The following is a 23,558-nucleotide window of genomic DNA, read 5'->3' on the forward strand; positions in this document are numbered from 1 at the left end:
AAAATGGTTACCATTCATCTCACAATCAATGTGGAAAAATTCAACTTCATCCAAATTCCCTTTCCAATTAAATGTTAATGGCCACTTAACACTTTTCCCTGCATCAGTACACTAAACTTCGGATCACAGGAAACAATGCCTGTTTTATTCTCATTAACTACATGGAAAATAGCCTGCTAAAATGTTCCTCAGATAGACAAAGTAATAGCTCATTAGACAATGCCCCCTGATTAGTCAAGTGCTTACTCTGCATCGCCACTACTGCACTCCTGACAAAGATGCAGGTGATGACACCTAAGAGGACCTCTTTCCCCCAGATGTCCATTCATGCTGATGGGTTCCTCCTGATGCTGGGACCAGCTCCTCGGTTTCCCCTCTTTTACTTCACCAGCCATCCAAAAGAATCAAGGCTCAATCAGCTTCAACGTCGAGACTAAATATAGGATTAAATTAAATGTTTTGTTTGAATATGATCAGGGGAGCCACCTGATAAAATGGTCAATTATGACCTCAGAACCACTAGCAAGACTGCCTTTACAACTTCTCAGGCCTAATTCTGAGAAAATTCTCATTCTCTCATATAAAATGCATTTGGGGAAATTGCAGTAATTCTAATTCACTGCTATGGCCAGAATTTTTGTGTCTGTCTTAAACACATGTTGAAAGCCCAGGTGATGACAATGGAAGGTGCAGATGATTAGGTCATGACTGAATTGCTCACAGATGGGATTAGCCCTCTTATAAGAAGCCACAGACAGCTTCCTAGTCCCTGCCACCATATGAAAACACAGCAAGGGCCGGCGCCGCAGCTCAATAGGCTAATCCTCCACCTGCGGCGCCGGCACCCCGGGTTCTAGTACCGGTTGGGGCGCCGGATTCTGTCCCGGTTGCTCCCCTTCTAGTCCAGCTCTCTGCTGTGGCCCGGGAAGGCAGTGGAGAATGGCCCAGGTCCTTGGGCCCTGCACCCCCATGGGAGACCAGGAAAAGCACCTGGCTCCTGGCTTCGGATCAGCGCAGTGAGCCAGTCACAGCGTGCCGGCCGCAGTGGCTATTGGGGGGGTGAATCAACAGAAAAGGAAGACCTTTCTCCTTTCTCTCTGTCTCTCTCACTGTCCACTGTGCCTGTCAAAAAAAAAAAAAAAAAAAAAAAAAACACAGCAAGAGGGTTCCAGCTGTAAAACAGGATGTGGGCCTTCACCAGACACCGAATTTGCCACTTCTGGATCGTGGACTTCCCAGCATCCAGAACTGGAGAAACAATTTTCTGCTCTTTAAAAGCCACCCAGTTTATGCCATTTTATTATAGCACCCCAAATGGAGTAAAACATAGCTCCCTGTATTTTTCTTCCAAATTGCTTTCCAGAACATTATCAGTAGTGGCTCCCCAGGCCCAACCATCTATCAGCTTATCCCTTTTTGCATTTCTAACTGTATCCACCCCAGCCGATAATTACTCCTTCTCCACGCATTCACTGACTGACTTGCTCTGTTACCACTGGCTATAGTCAAGCATCCTCTCTGTGGGTTTCTATAATAACTTTACGTGGCCGTGAAGATTTATCAGAGTCGCAAGTCTGAACTGACACAGGCAAAGTTTGAACATGTGCAACTGATACAGGCAAAGTTTGAACATGTGCAACTGATACAGGCAAAGTTTGAACGTGTGCGTACAATTGGAGAAATGCTAGGAATCCCAAACTACCATCATTTGCATTTATGATGGTGAACACTTCATTCTGTTATAAGAGCAGTTGCAAATGAGGGTGCCTCAAAAAAGTCATAGAAAATAGAATTACCAAAAAAGAAAAATATGTATGTTTTCCCTGACCTGTAGGACCGAAATTGACATTTTTGAGATTTGATGATTGTTTACAGCCCTTGTCTCTACCATTGAGGAGCACTGATTTTTTTTCTCCTTAGTATTTGCTGAACTCTTTACTTAGTGTAGGGTTCATCTTATGAGTATAAAGTTAACTGAAAGTAGATCATTGTAAAACTTAGGAGAGGGAATAAGAGAGGAAGGAGGAGGAAAGGTGAGAGCATGCGCAGGAAGGAGGGTACGGTGGGAAGCATCACTATGTTCCTAAATCTGTATATATGAAAAACATGAAATGTGTTTACCTGAAAAAATTTATAAACATACATTAATTAATTTTAAAAAGATAGATAGGAGGCTAGCATTCTTTATATCTTAAAATGTAAAGATTGTAAAATGGGAGGTAGTAGGTGACAATGTAACTTTAAAAGTTTAAAAGCTTTTTGTTTATGTTAAGGATTGTATTTATTTGAGAGGTATAGTTAGTTACAGAGAGAGGCAGAGACAGAGAGAAAGGTCCTCCATCCTCTGGTTCCCTCCCCAGATGGCACATCGGCTGGAGTTGGGCCAGACTGAAGCCAGGAGCCAGGAGCTCCTTCCAGGTCTCCCACACTGGTGCAAAGATCCAAGCACTTGGGCCTTCTTCTACTGCTTTTCCAGGTCACTTGCAGAGAGCTGGATCAGAAGTGGAATAGTCAGAACATGAACCGGCATCCATATGAGATGCTGGCACCACAGGTGGAGGCTTAGCCTACTACACCATAGCGCCAACCCCTTAAAGTTGTTTTGAGGGCCAGCGCTGTGGCGTAGCAGGTAAAGCTGCTGCCTATACTGCCGGCATCCCATACTGGCACCGGTTCGAGTCCCGGTTGCTCTACTTCCTATCCAGCTCTCTGCTATGGCCTGGGAAAGCAGTAGAAGATAGCCCAAGTCCTTGGGCCCCTGCACCTATGTGGGAGACCCGGAAGAAGCTCCTGGCTCCTGGCTTCGGATCAGCGCAGCTCCGGCCCTTGCAGCCAATTGCGGAGTAAACCAACGGATGGAAGACCTCTCTCTCTCTCTCTGCCTCTCCTTCTCTCTCTGTGTACCTCTGATTTTCAAGTAAAATAAATAAATCTTTTTAAAAACAAAAGTTGTTTTGAACATGGCTGAAAATTTTTCATTCCAAGTGCGTGTGAAACCGGAGGCTCACCCCCTAAAAGTCCCATCTGGAGTGCCATATATTAGAATATGGGGTGCCATTTATATTACCGTGTGCTTATTAACATACTCCTAATATTAATATGCCTGTGTGGGTTCTTGCCTAATATTCAGAGAAGAATTCTGAAGGCCAGAATAAATGAACAAGGCAACATGATAAGTTTTAAGCTTTTTATTCAGTGAGAGAAATGCATAGAAGAGTGAGGGCCCTATATAAAAGAGAGACAAATCTGGATTCAACCAAATACCAGGAGCCAGCCGCATGGAGGAGCATGTAGGCCAGGAAGCATGGAGTGGGTGGCCCAAAGGCCATGTGCCCTGGAGGCGCAGGGCAGCACTGGCCCACAAAGGCAAGAGGCCAAAAATAGGGCTAGGTCCACCATGTCTCAGGCCTTTAACCCACTTCCATTGGCTGGTGGGCACACAGGTGTGGTCAGGCAAGGGCAAGAGGTCACACAGGGGCGTGGTAAAGGCGTGGTCTTCAGGCTCACAAACCTATCAATTTTATCTTATATGTCTGCCTTCAACACATGGAAGTATATATCATATTAATTTTCTTTACCTTCTGTGAATATTTTGTTTGCTTACAGAGACACTTTACAAAATTACATTTAATTCATTTTTAGAATTCATAAGTCTCAACAAAACCATGAAAACTGACTTGTGCTTTACTGTTGTACTGAAATTTTTGTATCACTTTTATAATATGCCAATATTTTCTATGTAATTCTTTTACATATACTGTTGATATTAATTAAATATTTACTCAGCATGAGGAAAAAGAAAATAGAATTAAAAGGTAAGTTTATTTTGGAAGGAAATACTTGGAAATTTATGCCTTTTTTATGATACACATTTTGCATAACCTTTTAAGACCCTGCATATTAGCTAAGTCACCTCTTAAATCTAAAGTATTTAAAATGAAAGATAGAGATTACAAGAATATGCTAGTCAACACAGGGTATTTGAACAAAAAAAAAAAAAAGTCCAGTTATAAAGGAGAATACAAAAGGTAACTGAATGATATGTTTTTTTGAAAATCAAAAACAAAAAATTTCACTGCTGTGCCTCCTTTCCAGCTAGTTGCAATGTTAAGCTACAAAGGTGCTTTGGGTCCGGCACTCTAGTGTAGTGGGTAAAGCCACCGCCTGCAGTACCAGCATCCCATGTGGGCGCTGACTTGAGACCTGGGTGCTCCACTTCCAATCCATCTCTCTGCTATGTCTTGGGAAAGCAGTGAAAGATGGCCCAAGTTCTTGGGCTCCTGCACCTTCATGGGAGACCTGGAGGAAGCTCCAGGCTTCCGGCTTCAGATCGGTCCAGCTCTGGCCTTTGGGGCCATTTGGGGAGTGAACTAGTGGATAGAAGACCTCTCTCTCTGCTTCTGCCTCTCTGTAACCCTGCCTTTCAAATAAATAAATAAATCTTCAAAAAAAAAGGTGCTTTGATTAGCCTGGACTTTTAAAAAATCTATACATATAGCCTATTTTGGACCAAGCTGTTAGAATAAGTGTAAATCACTTACAGCACTGCACTCTGAAGTATCAAAAATAGTGTTTTGTCACACATACTCACACAACCAGTCCCTTCACCCTTCTTCACCACCTAACAGGCTCTACCATCAAGACAATGGAACTCTATCTTGTTTTGCTTTGTGATTCTTGTTTTTTGTTGTTGTTTTGTTTTTGTGATTGCTGCTATTTCCATAATTCCCATCATGATGCAGGTAGCCACACAGAAAAATCTCCATAGCAGTGTGACCTGGAAGCACAGGCACTTTTCTGGTAACAGACACAGAAAACAGTTCAGTAATATGTGAGACTGCCTTGTGCGTTCCTCCTCTGGTTAACTGACAGTTTCTATTAATATTGCAGCGTGAGCAGGTTCCAATTTTTCTATTTGCACATTACTGCATAATCAAGTACAGTCTTGGGCAAAGGCTGGCATATCAGGAAATTGGATGTCAATTAATAGATGCTTGCTTTCCTGTCAGCTTTTGTTTAACAAATTTCATCTGGTTTCCTCTTAAGGATGTTGGGGAAGAAAAAAGAATTTTTATTAATTGTTTAAGAAACTAGGAGATAAAATAAAAGAAAAAAAAATACTGAGCCAAATTGACCCTTAGGATTTCCAAAGATCAAGGGAGAAATTAGCAAGTAAACACCAGCATTGCTTATCTCCTAAGGGGAGGTAAATGCCATCCAGGTAGGCAGTTGAGAAAAAAATCCCTTTAACTGGCCTTTTCCTTATAATTTTAGTAAACCTGCCCATGCCCCTGATCTGCACCCATTCAAAAATTCTCAGAGTTGGCACTACTCAGGGGATGCTAATTCAGTTACTCTCAGAACCAGGCATCTACCATAGAGTGAATGTGTCCCCTAAAAGTTCATGGGTCGGAAATTCATATGTTAATGGTATTTGAAGATGGAATGTGATTGTGTCAAGAGGACCCTGCCCTCCTGGAGGAATCAATACATCCACAGATTAAAGGGTTAATAGGTTACTGAGAACATGTCTTTGATAGAAAATAAACTCTCTGGAACACTGCTCTGTCTCATCCTGCCATGCCCTCCACCAGGTTGTGATGCAGCACGAAGGTCCTCAGTAGACCCAAGCACCAGACTCCAGAGCCTTGAGCTAAGTACATTTCTATTCACTATAAATTACCTGGTATCATGTATTTTGTTAAATCCACAGGAAAAGTAGACTAAAACAGTGTCTCTCCCTTTTAATGTTGCCACAACCCCTCTAGCTTCTTGTAGGAAGGAACAAGTGGAGAAAGAGGGAGACAGAGCCCTTGAGGATCATATCTCTGTGCTACCATTGTAGACAAATTATTTCAAAGAGATAAGTTAGAAAACTGCTTATTTACTCTTTATACTGTGTTGAAATTTCCCCTAATGAAATACTATAATCTATTCTTAGCAGAATTTTACCTACAGTGGAAAAATAGGAACTAAACATTTTGAGAATCATTTTTTAAAATTTTGATCACTAAAAGACTTGTGGCACCTTTTCCCTTCATCCTGTTCTTCCTCCTTTTCCTCCCTACCCCACATCCTCCCTGAGATCCTAGGTGGCAAACCAACCCTCCTTGCAATGCAAATAGCAAAGCGGATAAGCGGCACAGAGCTTCTAGTGAAACAGGTAAGAGAGAAGTCCCCTGAGGCTTCAAAGAGACATCCACTTTTCCCCAGCCACCTTCTCCACCTCCCCCGACCCAGTGGCAAATTCCCTACTAACAGATAAAACCTGAGTCCCAGATGCGCCCATCACGCAAGAACAGACTGTTGCCAACCTCTTTGCTTCCAATAGAGCAACCTGTCTCTGTTGAGGTCAGTCTCCATCTTTCTCCGTCTACTTTCTGGGGGTACAAAAGACCAGAACCCCGAACTATTCCAGAACTAACACTGACTACTTTCCAACTTTTGACCACAACTGCACATGTTGAGCTATATAATACTAAATAGATATTTCCTGATTACTTAAGAATTTGCACATCTACATTTTTCCTCTTACTGAATAAAATTAAACAATTCTGCTTATCATTTGCATTTCTCTGGTACAGGCCAGCCAAAGTTTTGTTGCTACCTACAAAAGAGCTTGTTTGCTCAGATTTTATGTATATGAAATTATTTTTGCTGCAAATATTGTGAAAAAATAGGATGTGGTAAAACTCTGTTTTTGAGCATATGCTACAATATGCAAGTTCTACCTTTGAGGTCTAAGTTGATAATTACCTTCATTAAATGCTGCCCATCATCCCAGATTGGCCAAATGCAGCCAATGTCTAATATACACTGACCAAGCCAATGTCCTTTCTTTTTGGAAGGGATTATGAACTCAAATAATATTGAAAATTATGTTACTGAAATACTGCAGAAGTTGCAAAAATGTGCATGAATTACATTTGTGTAGAATTTTTAAAATATGAACATGAACAATTTGGTAACCAACAGCATTAATAAAGACACTAGAGATTCAGTAGTTCTTAGGTGACAGCAGAAAGGTAACGATTTGAATACAAAGGAAGTGATATCCCAGGTCACTGCAGGTTTCACTCATAAATTAATAGTTCTAACTCCAGACCTAAGAAGCTCATACCACTATCTTTGAAATCTAAAATTAATGAGCATAAACGTACATGTAAAATTCTAGATGCTTCTGTGCAAAATGTCTGAGGCTCATATCACATAGCATGGATAGCCTGAAAAAATGCCTCCCAGATTTCACAATGGGCATGAGTTGAGTGAAAGACTGCAATCTACGGGAAGCTAGTGGTTCCAGTAACACAGCACACCTTGTGGATAACCAAAAAAAAACCACCTGGGCAAAAATGACAAAAAGCACCCAACTGTGTAAAGCAAATAGATGGTCCCTTTATGTTTCAAACTGCTCACAGATCCTGAAAAACACACTAATCAGGGCTGGAAGGTACCATAGAGAACATCAGTTTTAGCACCCTCAATAAAAAGGGCCAGTGTTGTGATGCATTAAGTTAAGCCAATGCTTGTGACATGAGCATCCCATAAAGGAGGGCCAGCTGGAGTCTCCTCTGCTCCACTTCCCATCCAGCTTCCTGCTAATGTGCCTTGGAAGGTGGCAGATGACGGTCAAAATACCTGGGCCCCTGCCACCTGGAAGACCTGAATGGAGTTCTGGGCTCCTGGTTTCAGGCTATTCCAGACCTAGCTATTGCAGCCATCTGGGGAGTGAACCAGCAAATGGAAGATTTCTAAGCTATTGCCACAGCCCTCACTACCCTGCATCCGACATTCTGCCTTTCAAATAAACAAATACATTTAAAAAAAAAAAAAAAAAGCTAACACATGATTAAATTGAGGATCAGGGAGTCTGAATATCTCCCCAAAGTACACATAAACTCTCCCTAGAATCTAAGTGTTCTGATATGTAACTTTTCCCAAGGAACTCTGCAACACTGCAGTCTTGGAAGTTAAATACCCTCTTGTCATTAGAAGCAAAGTATTCTGGTATGAAGGAAATCACCAAGATAGCTAATCCTTAACATTTTCTTATGGTAAAGTAAAATATCAGGTTTTGAGAGTCACTTTTGAATCTTAAAAAAGGTAAACTTTGAAGCAATACTGAATGATGTCAAATAAGCATATCATAAGAGAAAAGGAAAGAGGAGGAAGAGGATGGTAGATAGATAGAAAGGTAAGATAAAGCACTGTATTTCCAAAACAAGAGTCTCCCTTTTTGAAACCAATTCTCTGAGCTTTGAATGCCAAAAAAACAAACATTATCATAATTAACCTTTTTACATTTCTAAGTCTTTTTTTTTTTCAGATTGCTTGTTTTGAAAGAGTTACATACACAGAGAGGAATACACACAGAGAGAGAGAGAGAGTGCTTTCATCTGCTGTTTCACTCCCCAGATGGCTGCAACCGCCAGGCTGAAGGCAGAAGCCAGGAATCTCTCCCATTTCTCCCAGGTAAGTTTCAGGTGCCTAAACACTTGGGCCACCCTCTGCTGCTTGTCCAGGCCATTAGCAGGAAGTTGGATTAGACGTGGAGCAGCCAGGACACAAACAGGCACCCGTATGGGATGTCAGGGTTGCGGGCAAAGCCTCTACCTGAGATCCCACAATATCGGTTTCTCTAGGTCTTATTTAATTTACTCACCATTATCTCCAGCCTCTTAGCACCCTTGAACCAAGCACAGGTGCTTCATAGGGACTCCACAGTGGTACATAAACAAACTGTCTCTCTTACGACAGCATTGCGGCTTATAGAAAAGCACAGAAAATCCTCTGATCTGCTATCACTGACTATTCATGAACTTGCACACACTCTTCATGGACTTATCCAAAATTAGTCATAATAGGAATTTTAGAGATGAGTTCTACCAAGCGTTGTTACTTTTATTGCCTTTATCCAAACTGAATCTTATTTAACATATAAACATGAATAATTTATAAATTCTTTACATATTATATTGTTTTAATCCATTTGGGACTGCTATAGCAGAATATCTGAGATTAGGTAGTTTGTAAAGAGCAAGCATGTATTTGAGCACTTTAGAGATTATCTAGATTATTTAGAGATTTAGCTCTGCAGGTGGGGAAGTTCAAGTCTGAGAAGCTGACATCTTGTGATCTGCAGCAGCCTTGCTACATCTTCCATGCGGAACAACAGAGGGCAAGAGAATGTTCACACCAGAGAGAGGGAAGGGGTCTGAACTCTCCTTTTACCAAAAGCCCACTCCTTGAATAAAGACCCCACTTTCACAATAATGGCATTAATCTACACATGAGGATAAAGCCCTGCTTTAAACACAGCATAGTCAATCCTAATCGCCACTTAAATGTCCCGCCTCTCAACACTGCTGCACTGGGGATTAAGTTTCTAACATGTGAACACTGGGGCACAAATTCAAACCACAGTATATATTATACAATCTCATTATGAATAAGAAATATTACACATCATAATGTCTGTGCATGAAAAAGGGCACGTTCAGAGACAGAAATGGACTCTCCCTGATGGGACACAATGTCAGAATGTCAGAGCACTGCCTGCTCACCACGTTACAGCCCCAAGAAGAAACCTCCAGCTTTCACAGCTACTATCTAGGAATCTCATCCATGCCAGACATTCCCAAGAAGCCATATTTTGTTCTTAAAATCAATCTATTGTTGCTGGCCCAGGAGTCTTTTGCATCCCTTCCTCTATCATTTACTTTTGCAATAATGCCAAGAAAATAAGAAGACTTATAGTATACAAACCTTGGTGTAACACAGACTGTTATTAAAAAAAAAAAAAAAAAAACCTTGTGTATTTTTGTCCATCAGTTTAAGGAAAAATATTACTCACCCCATGTGAAATGTTGTACTCTTTGTCAATATATTGTCTCTTAAAAGAGACTTTATTACTGCAGTTATCTTACATATTTTCATTCACAGGGCCTGGATATATGAAAGACTATTCTCCTTCAATACTTTAGCCCCCATTTCCCAAGGTGTGTTCTACAGAGAACTTTGTTACAAAGTGCTAGTTAATAAAGTCCTCCATCCCTCCACAAGGAAAAACTCTCCAAATGCATGAGAAATTGGAAAATTTTTGAATTCTTCATTCCTCTCATTAAGATTTACAAAATCATGAACATTCTAAAGGACCTGACAATTCCTACAGCAAAGAAAGCAATTTTATGTGTTTAACATAATTTCCAATATTATTTGAAGAAACACACTTTGATTATGGAGCATACATTAACATTCCATAGAGCGGTAGCCTCTTAGCCAACCATTATTTTAGCTATTACCACAAAATGATGACATTTTCACAGGGAATTTTTATGCCCAAGGCCAAAATAAAGAAAAGATTTAGAAATGAAAATGCATTCAATGGCATTCAAATGCACTCTCATACAAATGAGTCACCCTCAGAATGTTTAACAGCATGGAAGAAAACATAGCATAATCAATCCTAATCTTCAAACAGTTATCCCCAACCTTTTTGTGGTGTGAGCACTGCTTTAGAAAGGCAACGCATGTTTTGGGACCCTGCAACTGACTGCAGACCTCACACCTTCAGAAAGCATCAATGCTGAGAAATTTTGCCTGTAAGGAACTTGGCAATGTGCACGCCTGCAACAATTCCAATACTTCACAAGGGTTTTCAGGCCACAGCTTTGGAGTCATTATCTAAGACCATAAGGTTGGCACTGTTTTCCAAAATTCAGATTTTTTTTTTTGACAAGTTCACAGGGGTCCTTATATTCAAATTTACACTTAATTTTAAAGGCTAACCAAACACCCAAATAAGGGAACATCTGAAATAAAACAGATCAAGAGAGCTTGACCACTAGGATCATTTACTCCACAAATTCACACATAGACAGTAGTTTCCAGCATATCCTAAATGACAAGCACTGTGCTCAGTTGCCATTCAAGTCCACTTTCTACTTGATATAGGCACTTCTCTTTTATATGGACACGTAGAGTTAGCAAGACTGGCAGAAATCAATCACATTATAACAAACTACCTAAACTTTCATTCCTTTTAAAATAATTTTTGGTATGCACTGAGTTACACTCATAAACATACATATCATTTTCAAGTAGACACAAAATTTTTAGCATAAAAGGGCATGCACAGAATAACATGGTGACTGACTCAGAACACTTTTTCTATTTATTAAAATTAATACTTATAAAATCTTATTCAAAAAGTCATATTTTAAAGGAACAATGATGTGATACTGAACTAACTAACAAGTATGTTATACATATGTATCAAATACAATCAGGGTTATACAGTTTAAAACAGCAGATTTGTTAGCCTTTAAAATCAATACAAAATTAAATAAAATAAATACTGTTTCATGTCATGAATTACAGCATGTAAGTTCAGCAAAGATTTTGCATAAAATAAACTCTTTTATTATAGAACTGTGATAAAATATATTGATTTATCAATAAAATTCACATCCTCTTTCAAACTGAATGAGGCACAAATTAGAGCACTTAAAAAATTGTGATATTTTCACATCTTAATTTTATTCTTATGCATCTCAAATGTTACTAACATGCATGCTAAAGTTTTTGTTAATTGTATTAAAGGCTTATGTATGATGTTTAATTCAGTGGAAAAAATACAATAAAAAGGGGGAGGGATGCATCAGTTAGTACTGAGAAATAGTTCCTATTCTTGATGTGGTCTCCTGACAACCAAGGAAAAAGGAAAAATCTACATCCCTAAACACAGTTTGCCTTGAATTAATGACACTGAGAAAACCACCAAGGGAGGAGAATGATGTTAGTCCATTCTTGCAAATTTTTCAGCTAGAGAATCTTCTTAATGACTGACATGAATGATCCAAAAATAAATGGCACTAGAAAACAAATGAAACCCACCACAGCTCCACTGCACTGCTGGTGGCCAATGAAAAGGAAAGAACAATCAAAACTTCCTGATAACATGAAAAAAACCTCACCTCACATACATTTTTCAAATAGACACAGAGTTTTAAGAGTAAAAGGGACTTGTGATTGACGTATAGAATGTTCATATCGAGCATCACATAGGCTGAATTCTGCTCAATCACTGAAACATTTAACTCTTATTTCTGCTTTGAAGTCAGCATAAAAGTCCCATCCTCCTCCCCCAGTGAAGGGAGTAATAGCAACAGAATATTTTACAGCTATTGGCTTTATACTGGATACAAAGGCACAAATTCTGATTGAAATAAGTTCCCTAAATTTAAGACTGTATATATCACATTTAGCCTATAGACTCTTCAGTCATAGCCAAAATTGTTATTAGAAATAGACATATTGATGCCTGTATTTATATACTTATTCATTTATTTATTCTTCCCATGCTTTCCTTCAAAAAATCTAACAGGTATCTCTTAAGTATTGAGCACTGTATAAGGACTGCCTATAGACACTGGCTTCATGGAGTAAATTATCTAATGGGGTGATAACAGGAAGAGAAAGAAGCAAATGAGGGCACCCAAATAATATTTAACACTATGATAAGTGTTATAATGAATGAATAAGGTTTCATGGAAAAACAGAATAAGATCTAATTTAGATAGCAAAGACGACCATGGAGGAAGATAAAATACCGGAGGCCCTAACAGAGTATCTTTGTCATTGCAGAATGATGAAGTGGAAAGACCAAAGCAGCAGCACCAAGTCCCAGCCTTGCCGTTTAACAAGAATGAGAGAGTCAACACTCTCCCTGAGGCTATTTTATCATCTGAAAAATGGAGGGAAGGAGATATTTGTATAACCTGTCTCACCAGGTTGATCAATAGGCCGGATGATCAAACATGACATAATGAATGAGGAAAGAAAATGCTTTCTTGAAATGTAGTCCGCCACTAGTAGTGATACTGGTGGTGGACACTGTTGAAATGACAATAAAGGATTTGGAATATCACATAAATGTAATTGATACAGCAGCAGCAGGGTTTGAGGGGACTGACTCCAGTTTTGAAATAAGTTCAAGTAAAAATGCTACCAAGCAGCACCACATGCTACAGAGAAGTCTTTTTGTGAAAGGAAAAGTAGTAAACTTTTTTTTTTTTTTTTAATTTAAAAGAGAAGGCACGGCCACTGCAGGCTTCAGCAAACACCACCCAGAGGAGTCAGCAGCCATCGGGACCCAGGCCAAGACCTCCACCAGCAAAAATACTGCAGCTCACTGAAGGTTCAGAGGACCACTAATATTGCTTAGCAAAAAATATTTCTAATTTGGAAAATATGACGTGATATCTGAAACACTTTAGAAACTGCAAAATGATGTAAAACTGTTAGTCTTCAACTCCCTAAGTTATACCTCAGCATGCAATACAAAGTCATCTAAAAGATTTCAAATGTTCAGTAGGCTTCATTTATTTATTACAAATGTTTGATAGTTTTTAAAATGTAAAAATCAAAATGCATTATGAGATACAGACCCACAGGAGTTACCATAGACGTCAAACTAGGGAAAATCAAGTACTGACCCGCACTGCTATACTGGTAAAAATCACCAAGTCTGCAGTCCCAGACTTGAGTCTGATTTGAGGAGTGACAACTAGAAGTACTCTACATTCGCCATTGAATTTTCTGCATGCACTAATAGTTTCTGTATGCATTTAATTATAATACTACTACCTTCTTTATGAACAACTATACCATTCTTCATTTCAATGAAGCACTAAATCTACAAGGTACCTTTATTTGGCACGAGCCCAATAAGGAATGCTATTTTTAAAATTATTTTATGTACCATCAGCTAAGCAAACATAAGTAGCATACTTTGCCTGCTTAAAAAATCAAACGTTAGAAGTGAAAACAGAAACTGGCCGTGTTTTTTCAGCTGAAACAGAATTACCTACCAGCAATAACTGTTCTTCACATGTTAACAAGCAGATTTGTACCATCAATTCAAATACATATTTACTGAGAATCTTCTATGGGCAACACACAATGAGATTCCTGAACCCCTCAGAGGCTCTGGGAAGAGGCCATTCACAACATGACAATGAGTGTAAAATCCATTTTTAAGAGATGTAACAACATAAGCTTTACAACCTCCCTGAGGGGAAAGACAAAAAGCATTCTATTTGCAGTCTCCATACTATGCATTCTAATATTAAACACAAACTTCTCTTCATAAGGAGCATATTATGTAAGGTATTATTGTCATCCATTTCTGAAGTTCATTGTATGCTTTCTTATGAGTGCCTGGCATTGATGTATGATCATAACTTATGCATGAAACACATTGCCAGTGAAAAGTAATGTCCTCAATAAGCAGTCTTACCTCCAAAATGCAGCAACCTGGAACCAAACACTGTTGCACTCCATGGACCTTATCCCAGGAGAGCTTTCCTTATAAGCAGTTTTTCAACTCCAACTGGGTCAGAGAAACATTCTCCCTTTCTGCTGATTCATCCCCCAGTGTGCTTTGTAACAGAGCATTAGCACATTTCCTACCTTTAGACTGCTAGTAACAAGGCATACGGAAACTCTCAATTTGGCCCATGCCCTATAAGAAATCAGTAAAAGATGGCTTTCCAACATGTGACTGTGTGGGTGTCTTCACTGCGATTTTCTCTGTAGAACTAAACTCCTTGTGACATGGCTCTGGCATCAATATTGTCTGTGTGCCATGGGCATCTGGGAGCCTGCAACTGAAATACTGAGGATGAAGGGACTTGTTGAAGATGTTGCCATTGAATTGGAAATAGAACCATGGCTCCCAATCCTATTAGTCTCTTTTTAAGCATACTACCTGGACTCTAGGGATTCAGTTCCTTCCGCCTGTGAAACAAGACAGGTGCTGGAAACACTAGGCAGTCACTCAGGGTTCATCAATGGCAAAACAACCTTTAAATTCAGAAATGAGGGCAGAGAGAGTGGAAGAATTTAAGTTTTGTCAAAAAATGACCTAAAAGTTGAATTCTCCAAACCTCTGATCTAGACAGTTTCTAGTCAGACATCTTTTCCTCTTTCTTTCCCTTCGGAAAAGAAGAAAAACATGAAAAGAGATGCAAAAAAAAGATAGAATGTGTCTGTGCATGATTTGCCATGAGTGAGATCGTATCCACTGAAGAGCAATATCAATCCAAAACCACTTCTTGAGATATTCTAACACTATGTTCTTATGTAGCACATTATCTTACACCTAAATATAAGAAGAAAATCTAATGACTGAGAAATAAATACAACACAACTGACATAATTGATGACTACACCTCATAGTAATTATGGATACTCACTATAGATTACCTCCAAGGAACATGAGTTTTAAAAAAGCAATACTTTATGATTTATATGCATGAAATCACAAAAAAGTTTTGTAGTAACATTTTCATTAGGGATGAGTTTACTCTAGTGGAATAATTAAGAATAAAGTGATAACACTGAGCAAGTTACATCATAGAAATTAGTATTGACATTGCTAGAGTTAGAACCTAGTTTTATATTCCCAATACAGTATAGTTAATGAATTATAAAATAAAGTACATGTAGTTCCTGTTATAGACTAACAAATCAAACAATGGCTCATTCTTATAAATAAAAATTAAAAATTCAAAATTCCTATTTTAAAATAATGCTTTTAAATTAAAAATTTCAAATTGTTTTTTTTTCAATATTTTCTTATGACCTACATTTCCAAAAATTTTCCTACACTGATTCATCACTCTGTCTACTCAACATGTGTTTATTATATGAGTACACTAGGAACACTAATCATTAAAATTAAAACAAACACACAATAATTTTCTATACTGAACATACACATTTTCACTTAAAGAAATATATGACTAATCCTCAGTAATTGATTAGCAATATATGACTAAACCTCAGTAATTGATTAGCAATGCATAATTTTAAAAGATTATTGGAAATGGTACAACAGAGACTAAGAAAAACAGGGGAAGTTACATAAAACAAAAATGGTTTTTAACAATTTTCAGGTCAGCTACTTAAAAAGAAGAGCAAGAAAAACTGGAAGACTTAGAAAAAAATGGAAATGTAGTGTATCCCTACTATCTAGGATAAAAAACCTATGGCAAAACCAATGCTAAATATTAAAATATTCAAATCCGTTCTTAGAATTTTTTCCTACACAACACCAAAAGGTATGAAGAAATACATATCTATAAATAAATATAATTTATCCATTTATTTCAGGTCAGAGTTATTCTTCAGAAACATCATTTACATGTACTACCAATATTTAAAAATTGCGCTTTAAGTCTATTCAATTAAAACAGCATCAGAAGTACTGTTCTGTGGTATCTGTTATTGTTCTTTACAATCAACCCCCCTAAAAAATACTCATGAACAAGCATCTATGCACCTCCTTCTCCTTCAGATGCATGGTTTTCAACATCATGATTTTAAACACTGATAATTTGGTGAATTTTTATTTATCTTACAGAATATACCTTCCCAAAAATATATCTGTAAAAACTTGAAGAAAAAAAAAATTAAGGGTGACCTTCTGTGATCATTTCTCCTTAATTTTCTTGTAAATTTTACCCTTACACTTCACCATCCTCACTCCTGTCTAAATTTACATTTTGGCCAACATATCTTAAACCACATCTCAAAAATCATGAAAGACATCTGCTTAAGATTATTTATGGTATCCGCATTTCCCAGAAATTAGCATCTGAAATCCTTAGCACTATGGAGAAGGGCCTAAGTGTACAAGGGTTTGTCCTACATTTGAAATTCATCTCCCTTCATAAACTCTGACCCTTCTAATCCATCCATCCATAGCCTTGCTATTTGTTTCCCAGAATGTGCTTCTTCAGTTATGCCAGTCAAAATCTTATTCATTTCTCTCATGTAATTTAAATGTAACTTTTCATCAAGCTTTACACATCAACATAATATCATCTACCCATCTTCTCTCCTTTTTCCCTCCCTTTCTCTCTCTCCCTCCTGTATACCCCTTTCATTTGCTGCTTTAGTGAGACTTACATTATCCTACTTTTTGTACAAATATTTGACATACCTTATCTAATATTTACAACACCCTTAAGGAAAACCCATTACTTATTTCATTTTATAACTTGCAATACTTAGTTTAGTATTCAGCAATAAGGTGGTTAAGAAAGCTCATAGGTAGAACTTCTTGCTTTTATACAACATGATTGAGTGTTGGTTCAAATCTTATACTCACATATCCTTTGTTGTTTCCCTACAAATGTTATACTGAACCATTGCTACATTTAAAGTTCCTTTAAAAATAGGTCAAATATCATAGCTATTATTATGCATAAATATGTTAAGGAAAATCAGATTTTTCTAGGGCATGATGTTGACCAATCAGCTTGTGGAGAGAAGAAAATGTTTTAAGTGGCTGTCAGTCACATCTGTCTAATAGAATTAAGTCTCCAATCCTATTAATATCCAATTTGTGGTTGAAATAAGCTTATATATATGAGATCCAGAAAAATTATTGCAATGATAATGAAAAAATGCATACAAGTATATCAAGTATATGATGTGCGTATTTGTTGGCAATGCAATATATATTGAAAGGCTGATGATTATAATAGCCTGTGTCTTCAATTTGTCTTGCTGTTATGGAGTACAGAGAAAACTGGAACACCTCAATAGGTAGTCCATGAGTGATGCAAATATTGCTAAAATGTTTTGAATGTTCCTAATGTCATCCTAATGTCAAACCAAGTTGATAATGAAGTTTAAAAATAACCCACACAGAATGTGTGACAGTCTACAATAATTCTCTTCATTTCCCTGGTTGTATTCTTATCTTATTGTGTTCTTCAAAGGCTACATCGATATATATTTTCTTCCATTTGACATCCACTATAGTTATTTTTGACATAATAATTCACTAAATATTCAATTAACTTCTGTGCTAAATTGTCTTCTCTAGGGAATGTGAAGTTCTCAATTGAGAAAAATCACAAATTACACAGAGTGGGTCTTTAATATGTTAACTTCTTCCCCTAAGTTGGCAAAACAAATCTTTTGGATATAATTATTTTTATAAAATTACAAGTAAGTTAAATATATACATGGTTACATTTGAATGTAAAATAATTCATTTAAAGTCTCATTCCTTCTGTGTTTCTTGCTAACACTAGTATTATTGCAATGTCTTGATATACAAATGTCCTAAGTAGTATACTTTGAAAGAAAGATACAATTTTTTAATTGCTCATTGTAATTTCAAAATCTTGAGATTAAGAGAGAAAAATGGATGAAAATAGTTTGGTGTGGTCAATAAAAAATCTCCAATAGTATAGACTAAAATATATCTCACCACAGTCTATTTTACATAATTTTATTTATTTGTATATTGCTCCCATTTCCATGACTTATTGCAATGGTTCCCAAAATACTGCCCTTAAAATGCATGCTTCAAAGAAATCTGAAGTGAAAGTCTGCAATGCAGAGACCCCAAGGCTCCACTTCAGCCAGGCTCCATCAGAGCCCCTGCGGTGGAGAATATGGGGAGTATGCATTTAAAACAAGTTTGCCCACGTGATTCTGAGGTACACAAGATCTGAGAAACCTTCTCTGTCTATCTGAAACCATGCCACGTTATATGTTGCATGTCAGAAGGAAAAGTTGCCAAATGATCTCTTCCAACAAATATTGTTTCCTAAAATCATTCTTGCAATTCCTGAACTGCCATTCAGCAGAAAATTAAACCTGTTCCCGAATCCCGAGGTATTTCAGCTCAATTAACAAGAGAAAGCAGTCCTTTTTCTCCCAATTCCCCGGTGCCATGAAGCGATCCTTGCAAGCGCCACTGCCACCCTGTCCGCACCTCGGGACACTGACCTCCGCTTTCCACGGGTCAGAACTCTGACTCTCGTCAACACTCGCAGGAGCCCGGAGCGACTCCCGCTTCACCGAGAGCCTCCTTCCACTCCCCTGTCTCTCGGAGCCCTCAGCAGCTCCGAGGGCCCGCGGGGGCCGTCAGCACCTCGGACAGCAGCCGACGGAGCCGGCTTCCGGGACTCGGCGTCCGGGAGGCTGCCCTTGGGGAGCCACTGGGACCCCAGACACTGACCTGGGACACCCGCGGGATACAGAGACCACCGCCCCGCGCTCTGCCCTCCAGCAGCCAGCACCAACAAAGGAAACCTGAAGTACCTCTTACCTAGAACACAGGGGCCGCCCCCACATCGCGCTCTCTGCCTGGTTCACCGGCGCCTGTTGCTACGGAGGCGAGACGGCCCCGGGCGGCTGAGGCTGCCGGAGCCGGGAGCGCGAGGGCGGCGGTGCGAGCCGAGCGCTAGGCCGACCCAGGACCCCTCGGGCAGGGAGGGAGCGCCCTGGCCTCAGCCCGGACGCCCACGACGCCCCGCCAGCGCTCGGCCGGCTGGAGAGAGCGCGGCCCCCTCGGTGGGCCCCGGGAAGCTCGGCCCGGCCCGGGAGGCCTTCGGCCCAGTGCCGTGGACGCCTGTGGGCCCAGACAAGCGGGTAGGGGCTTGGGGACAGCCCCGGGGAGGGCGGGCACTCACTCACCATGTTGACTTCGGAAACCATGTCGATGCTGGCGATGTCGATGTTCATCCCCACGCAGACCGGGGGACCTGCGGGAAGAGCACCACACGGAGATGAGCCGCGCTCCGGCGTGAGGCGCGGGTGGCCCTGAGGGGCGCAGGTGTAGAACCACCCCCGCCCCCCACCCCGCCGCAGCTCAGCGGAGGCGGCCCCCGCCTCCCTCCTCCACCCAGGCCGCCAGCTCGGCGGGTCGCGCTTCCCGCAGCGGCCGCGCGCATCCCACTTACCCCCGAAGTCGGGTCTCAGGCGAATGTCGTAGCCTTTCAACAGCTTGTCCACCGTCTCCTTCACAAAGGACATGTTTCCGGGATCGTTCACGCTGCGGGCACGGGGTGGGGGGTTACGGAAAGCAGGGTCAGCCGGCCGCTCACCCGCCAGCGCCCGGCGCGCACCCCGTGCGCTCTGCCCGCCGCCCGGCCCGCTTTCCGTCCACCCACCCGCGCCCCTACCTCTGGGCGCAGCACACCACCGCCACCAGCACCGGGGCCGAGAAGATACCGAAAAGCCTTCCTCCTGCAAAGCCCCACATCCCTCCGCCGCGCCCCGGCACGGGGGAGGGGGCGCCCCGCCGCCGTCGCGACCCGCAGCCGGGGCTGCTCCTGCTGCTGCCGCCGCCGCCGCCGCCGCCGCCGCCGCCGCCGCCGCGCTGGCCCGGAGCGGAGGAGGGCGGAGGGGGAGGGGGAGGCGAGGAGGAGGAGGAGCGGGCGCGGGGAGAGGAGGAGCCGCGGGCGCGGGAGCCGGGGGAGGGGAGGAGGCCGGGCAGCTGGGGGCGGAGCCGGCCGCGCACCCTGCCTTCCCCGGCGCGGCCCGGGCCCTGGGCGCGCTCGGCCGCCCGAGGGGCCGCTGCACTGGACTCCGAGCGCGGGGACCGTGGGGTGCAGGCGCAGGCCTGGCGGAGCCCCGAGTAGAGGGAGCGCGGCTGCGCGGCGCGGGCCAGGCGAGGCGGTACTGGCGGCGCCGGCAGCGGCGGAGAGGGAAGTGCTACCCGCGGGCCCCCACCTTTTCCGACATCCTCCCTGCGACCCCAGCTCAGCTGCGGCGCTGCCCGAGAGCCGGTGGGTTCCCTAGAGCGCCTCTGCCCGCGGGGCTGCGAGAGGGGCTGCGGAGCCGGGGGAGAAGCCCCTGCCTCACCTGCGGGGCTCGGGGCCTCGGGTCGCCCGGGTGCAGGAGAGCCAGGCTGGCAACAGCAGGGCCAGGAGCCGGGAGCACATGGCGCTGCTCCTCGGGCCTAACCTGGGTGGGAACCGCTCTCCCCCTCAGTCACCCGTGCGTTCAGCCGGCGTCGTGGGGATCCCCGCCCCCACCCCCACCCCCGGGCTTTCCCTCCTGACCCAGCTTCCAGCCCCTTGCATGGCGGCCCGATTATTTATTTATAAATTATGACCATGTCAGAAAAAAATTCAGTTTCTTAAAGTATCCCTGTCACTCTCTCTCGTGACTAATTTCATGGGAAGCCTGAGCATTCATACGATTAATGAATGGTAGAGAGGACTGAATATGCACATCTTACTATCTGTAAACTGAAATCCCAAGCTGACTGGGGGACCCTGGCTGTCGTTCCAGAGGTGCGAAAATGGGAATTTCCTGGTGTCTCTCGGAGCTGTCCATGTTCTTAATGTAAAATAAGGATCCTTGATTTCCCTGCGACGGGTTTTTATGCTTTGACTCTGAATGACAACTGATGCAGTAGCTCATAAAGACACCGGGCTCACCGGGTTTCATCTTGCCCTTCGCCACTGCTGGCCTCAAGAATGCCTGCTCACCCCTGGCCACAGGTGGTATATTTTAGTGAATTATCCCCAACAAAGTTTCTCTGTAACTCAGACTTCCAATATTGATGAAGATGACTACAGGGTCGCACTGTGGTCAGCCAACAAAACCCACAGATCAAGCTCATTCTTGTGTGCTGTAGACTCCAGGCCATTCCAGGGCTTAATGAATGGTTAATAATAGATCACTGTTCCCCTGTATTGACTATTTCCTATAAAGCTTTTCTTTCATGAGAGTTTATGCAGGTAAATATCTAAATCTAGACCTTTATTCTCAAACTGGCATGTTTCTGTGCATTAATTTTAAGTATCTTTGCCTTTTATAAAAATCAGCAACTTTATTTTTGGAACAGAAAATGTGACTGCAGTACCTGAAAAGTTCAGAGATAAATATAGCTTCCTAATTATTTTCTGGAAAAGTCTATTCACAACTACTTAGTATTCTGTTAATGTGCAATGGAATTATCTGGAAAAATGATATACATTCTCTCTCTCTGTCTCTCTCTTTCACACACACACACACACACACACTCTAATGATTACATGGGTTAGTCTATTTCTCCTGTTTGCATGCACTTCTTTTAGAGAAATTCCTTGCTGGGAATCATGGCAATAGATAGTAAAACATAAAAATAAAGCATGTTATAAATACCGCAGCATAGCAAGAATTTTCCCGCTTCCTACTATTTTACATGTTTTAAGACTTGAGAGTCCACATCACAAATGTTACTGTTACCCAGCTGTGAATGATCTCAGACCTTGGCCTCCTCCTGTCTCTGGGGCTCTGGGCTTTATTTATCGCCCCAGTAAAATTCTGCAAAAGCTCAAGTCAGCTTTATGTGGGACCACTCACCTCAGGCCTATATTGTTTGTCTCTCACTTTCTGCCTTCCAGCTTAACTGATAAGACCGAGGATGTGAGAAGACCTGCTAGTTCTTGCACGTGTGTATCTGAATCCCAGCAAGTTCGTAATCCATGGGGGCACACCGTTGTGAAACAAAGTGGAATATGGAATCCAGTGGATAAAATATAGTCTCCCTTTCTTGCTTCCTAAGTGTCCCACCATATAGCATCATTGGCCTCTCAACAATGGCTCTGGGCAAGTGGATCCATCGGTTATACTTCATACACAGCAATGGGCTCTCTAGGAACAAACCCTCCAATCTGCTTCTTTTTGATGCCTCAATCCCCTTTTTCCATTCCTGTTTTCACTGGTATTTCACACTCCAATAAAGGAGCTCACATTAAATTTTGCCTCAGGAGTGTTTGCTGCAGAATCTAGCCTAAGATAGGAACCAATGAGTCATTGAGAGTTTCACCTAAAATGCAGGCTTTTTGAAATATGAAAGCAGAGTCGAAGAGCGAACCTATAGTTAATGGAAATGGGGATGATCAAGCTGAGTGTGGCTATCGGGCCTTGGACCCTGGTGTACTTCTGTTCATCCTGGCCACTGTCTGCTTCGTGCCCACATCCACAATTTAGACTGTAAGTGCAACTCCCATTCTCCCTGCTGTAGAGGCAGCCATCTGTGAGAGCTCAGTGATCCCTGAACGCCAAATATCCCATCCTTCTACTCTTGCCAGGATTCCTGAAACCAGGAATATTTCCAGGGAAAGGCATTTGGCCTAGTGGTTAAGATGTTAGTTAAGATACTTGCATTCCTTATTGGAATACCTAGGTTCAAGTCCCAGCTCAGGCTCCCAATTCAAGATTTCTTCAAATGCAGACCATGGGAGGCAGTAAATGATGACTCTCACATAGGAGACCTGGACTGAGTTTCCAGCTTTCAGCTTTGGGGCCATTTAGAGAGTGATTCAACACATGAGAGTTCTCTCACTTTCTCTGTGTGTGTGCCTCTCAGATAGAAAAATAAATAAATAAAAAACAACTCAATCAACTTGAAATACAATGTTACAGGTGTAGTTAAACGAGTTTATAAAATGAACTTATAAAGTTTATAAAATGAATTTATAAAGTGATGTGTCTTTTCATCACCTGCAAATTCCCTTAAGACCCTCTGACCCATCCTCCAAGCTGCTTCTAGTTTCAGACAAGTCCTTACATTTTCTCATCACAGAGTTTAAAATGTTGGTGGTCTGGACATTCCGAATGAGTGGAATTACACAATATATGTTACTTTATACCTTGTTTCACTCTGTCAGAATAATGTTTCTGGAATTTGCTCACATTATTGCAGATTAGTATTTCACTCCTTTATATTACTGGGTGACATTCTATTATATGGC

The 23,558-nt window shown here is 41.5% G+C and overlaps 1 protein-coding gene across 1 annotated transcript in view; it reads right to left on the reverse strand.

The window, feature by feature from the left end:
- GABRB3 (gamma-aminobutyric acid type A receptor subunit beta3) overlaps positions 1 to 20,071 on the reverse strand; it is a 220,938-nt gene extending 200,867 nt beyond the window's left edge. Inside the window, exons 1-3 of the mRNA XM_062204564.1 lie at positions 19,992 to 20,071; positions 19,770 to 19,861; positions 19,504 to 19,571 (exon numbers count right to left, since the gene is read on the reverse strand). Of these exons, the coding sequence (XP_062060548.1) occupies positions 19,504 to 19,571; positions 19,770 to 19,861; positions 19,992 to 20,071 (240 nt within the window). The remainder of the gene's footprint in view (positions 1 to 19,503; positions 19,572 to 19,769; positions 19,862 to 19,991) is intronic.
- Positions 20,072 to 23,558: the final 3,487 nt, after the last annotated feature.

The sequence above is a fragment of the Lepus europaeus genome, chromosome 11 (assembly GCF_033115175.1).
Source record: "Lepus europaeus isolate LE1 chromosome 11, mLepTim1.pri, whole genome shotgun sequence".
Lineage (NCBI taxonomy): Eukaryota > Metazoa > Chordata > Mammalia > Lagomorpha > Leporidae > Lepus > Lepus europaeus.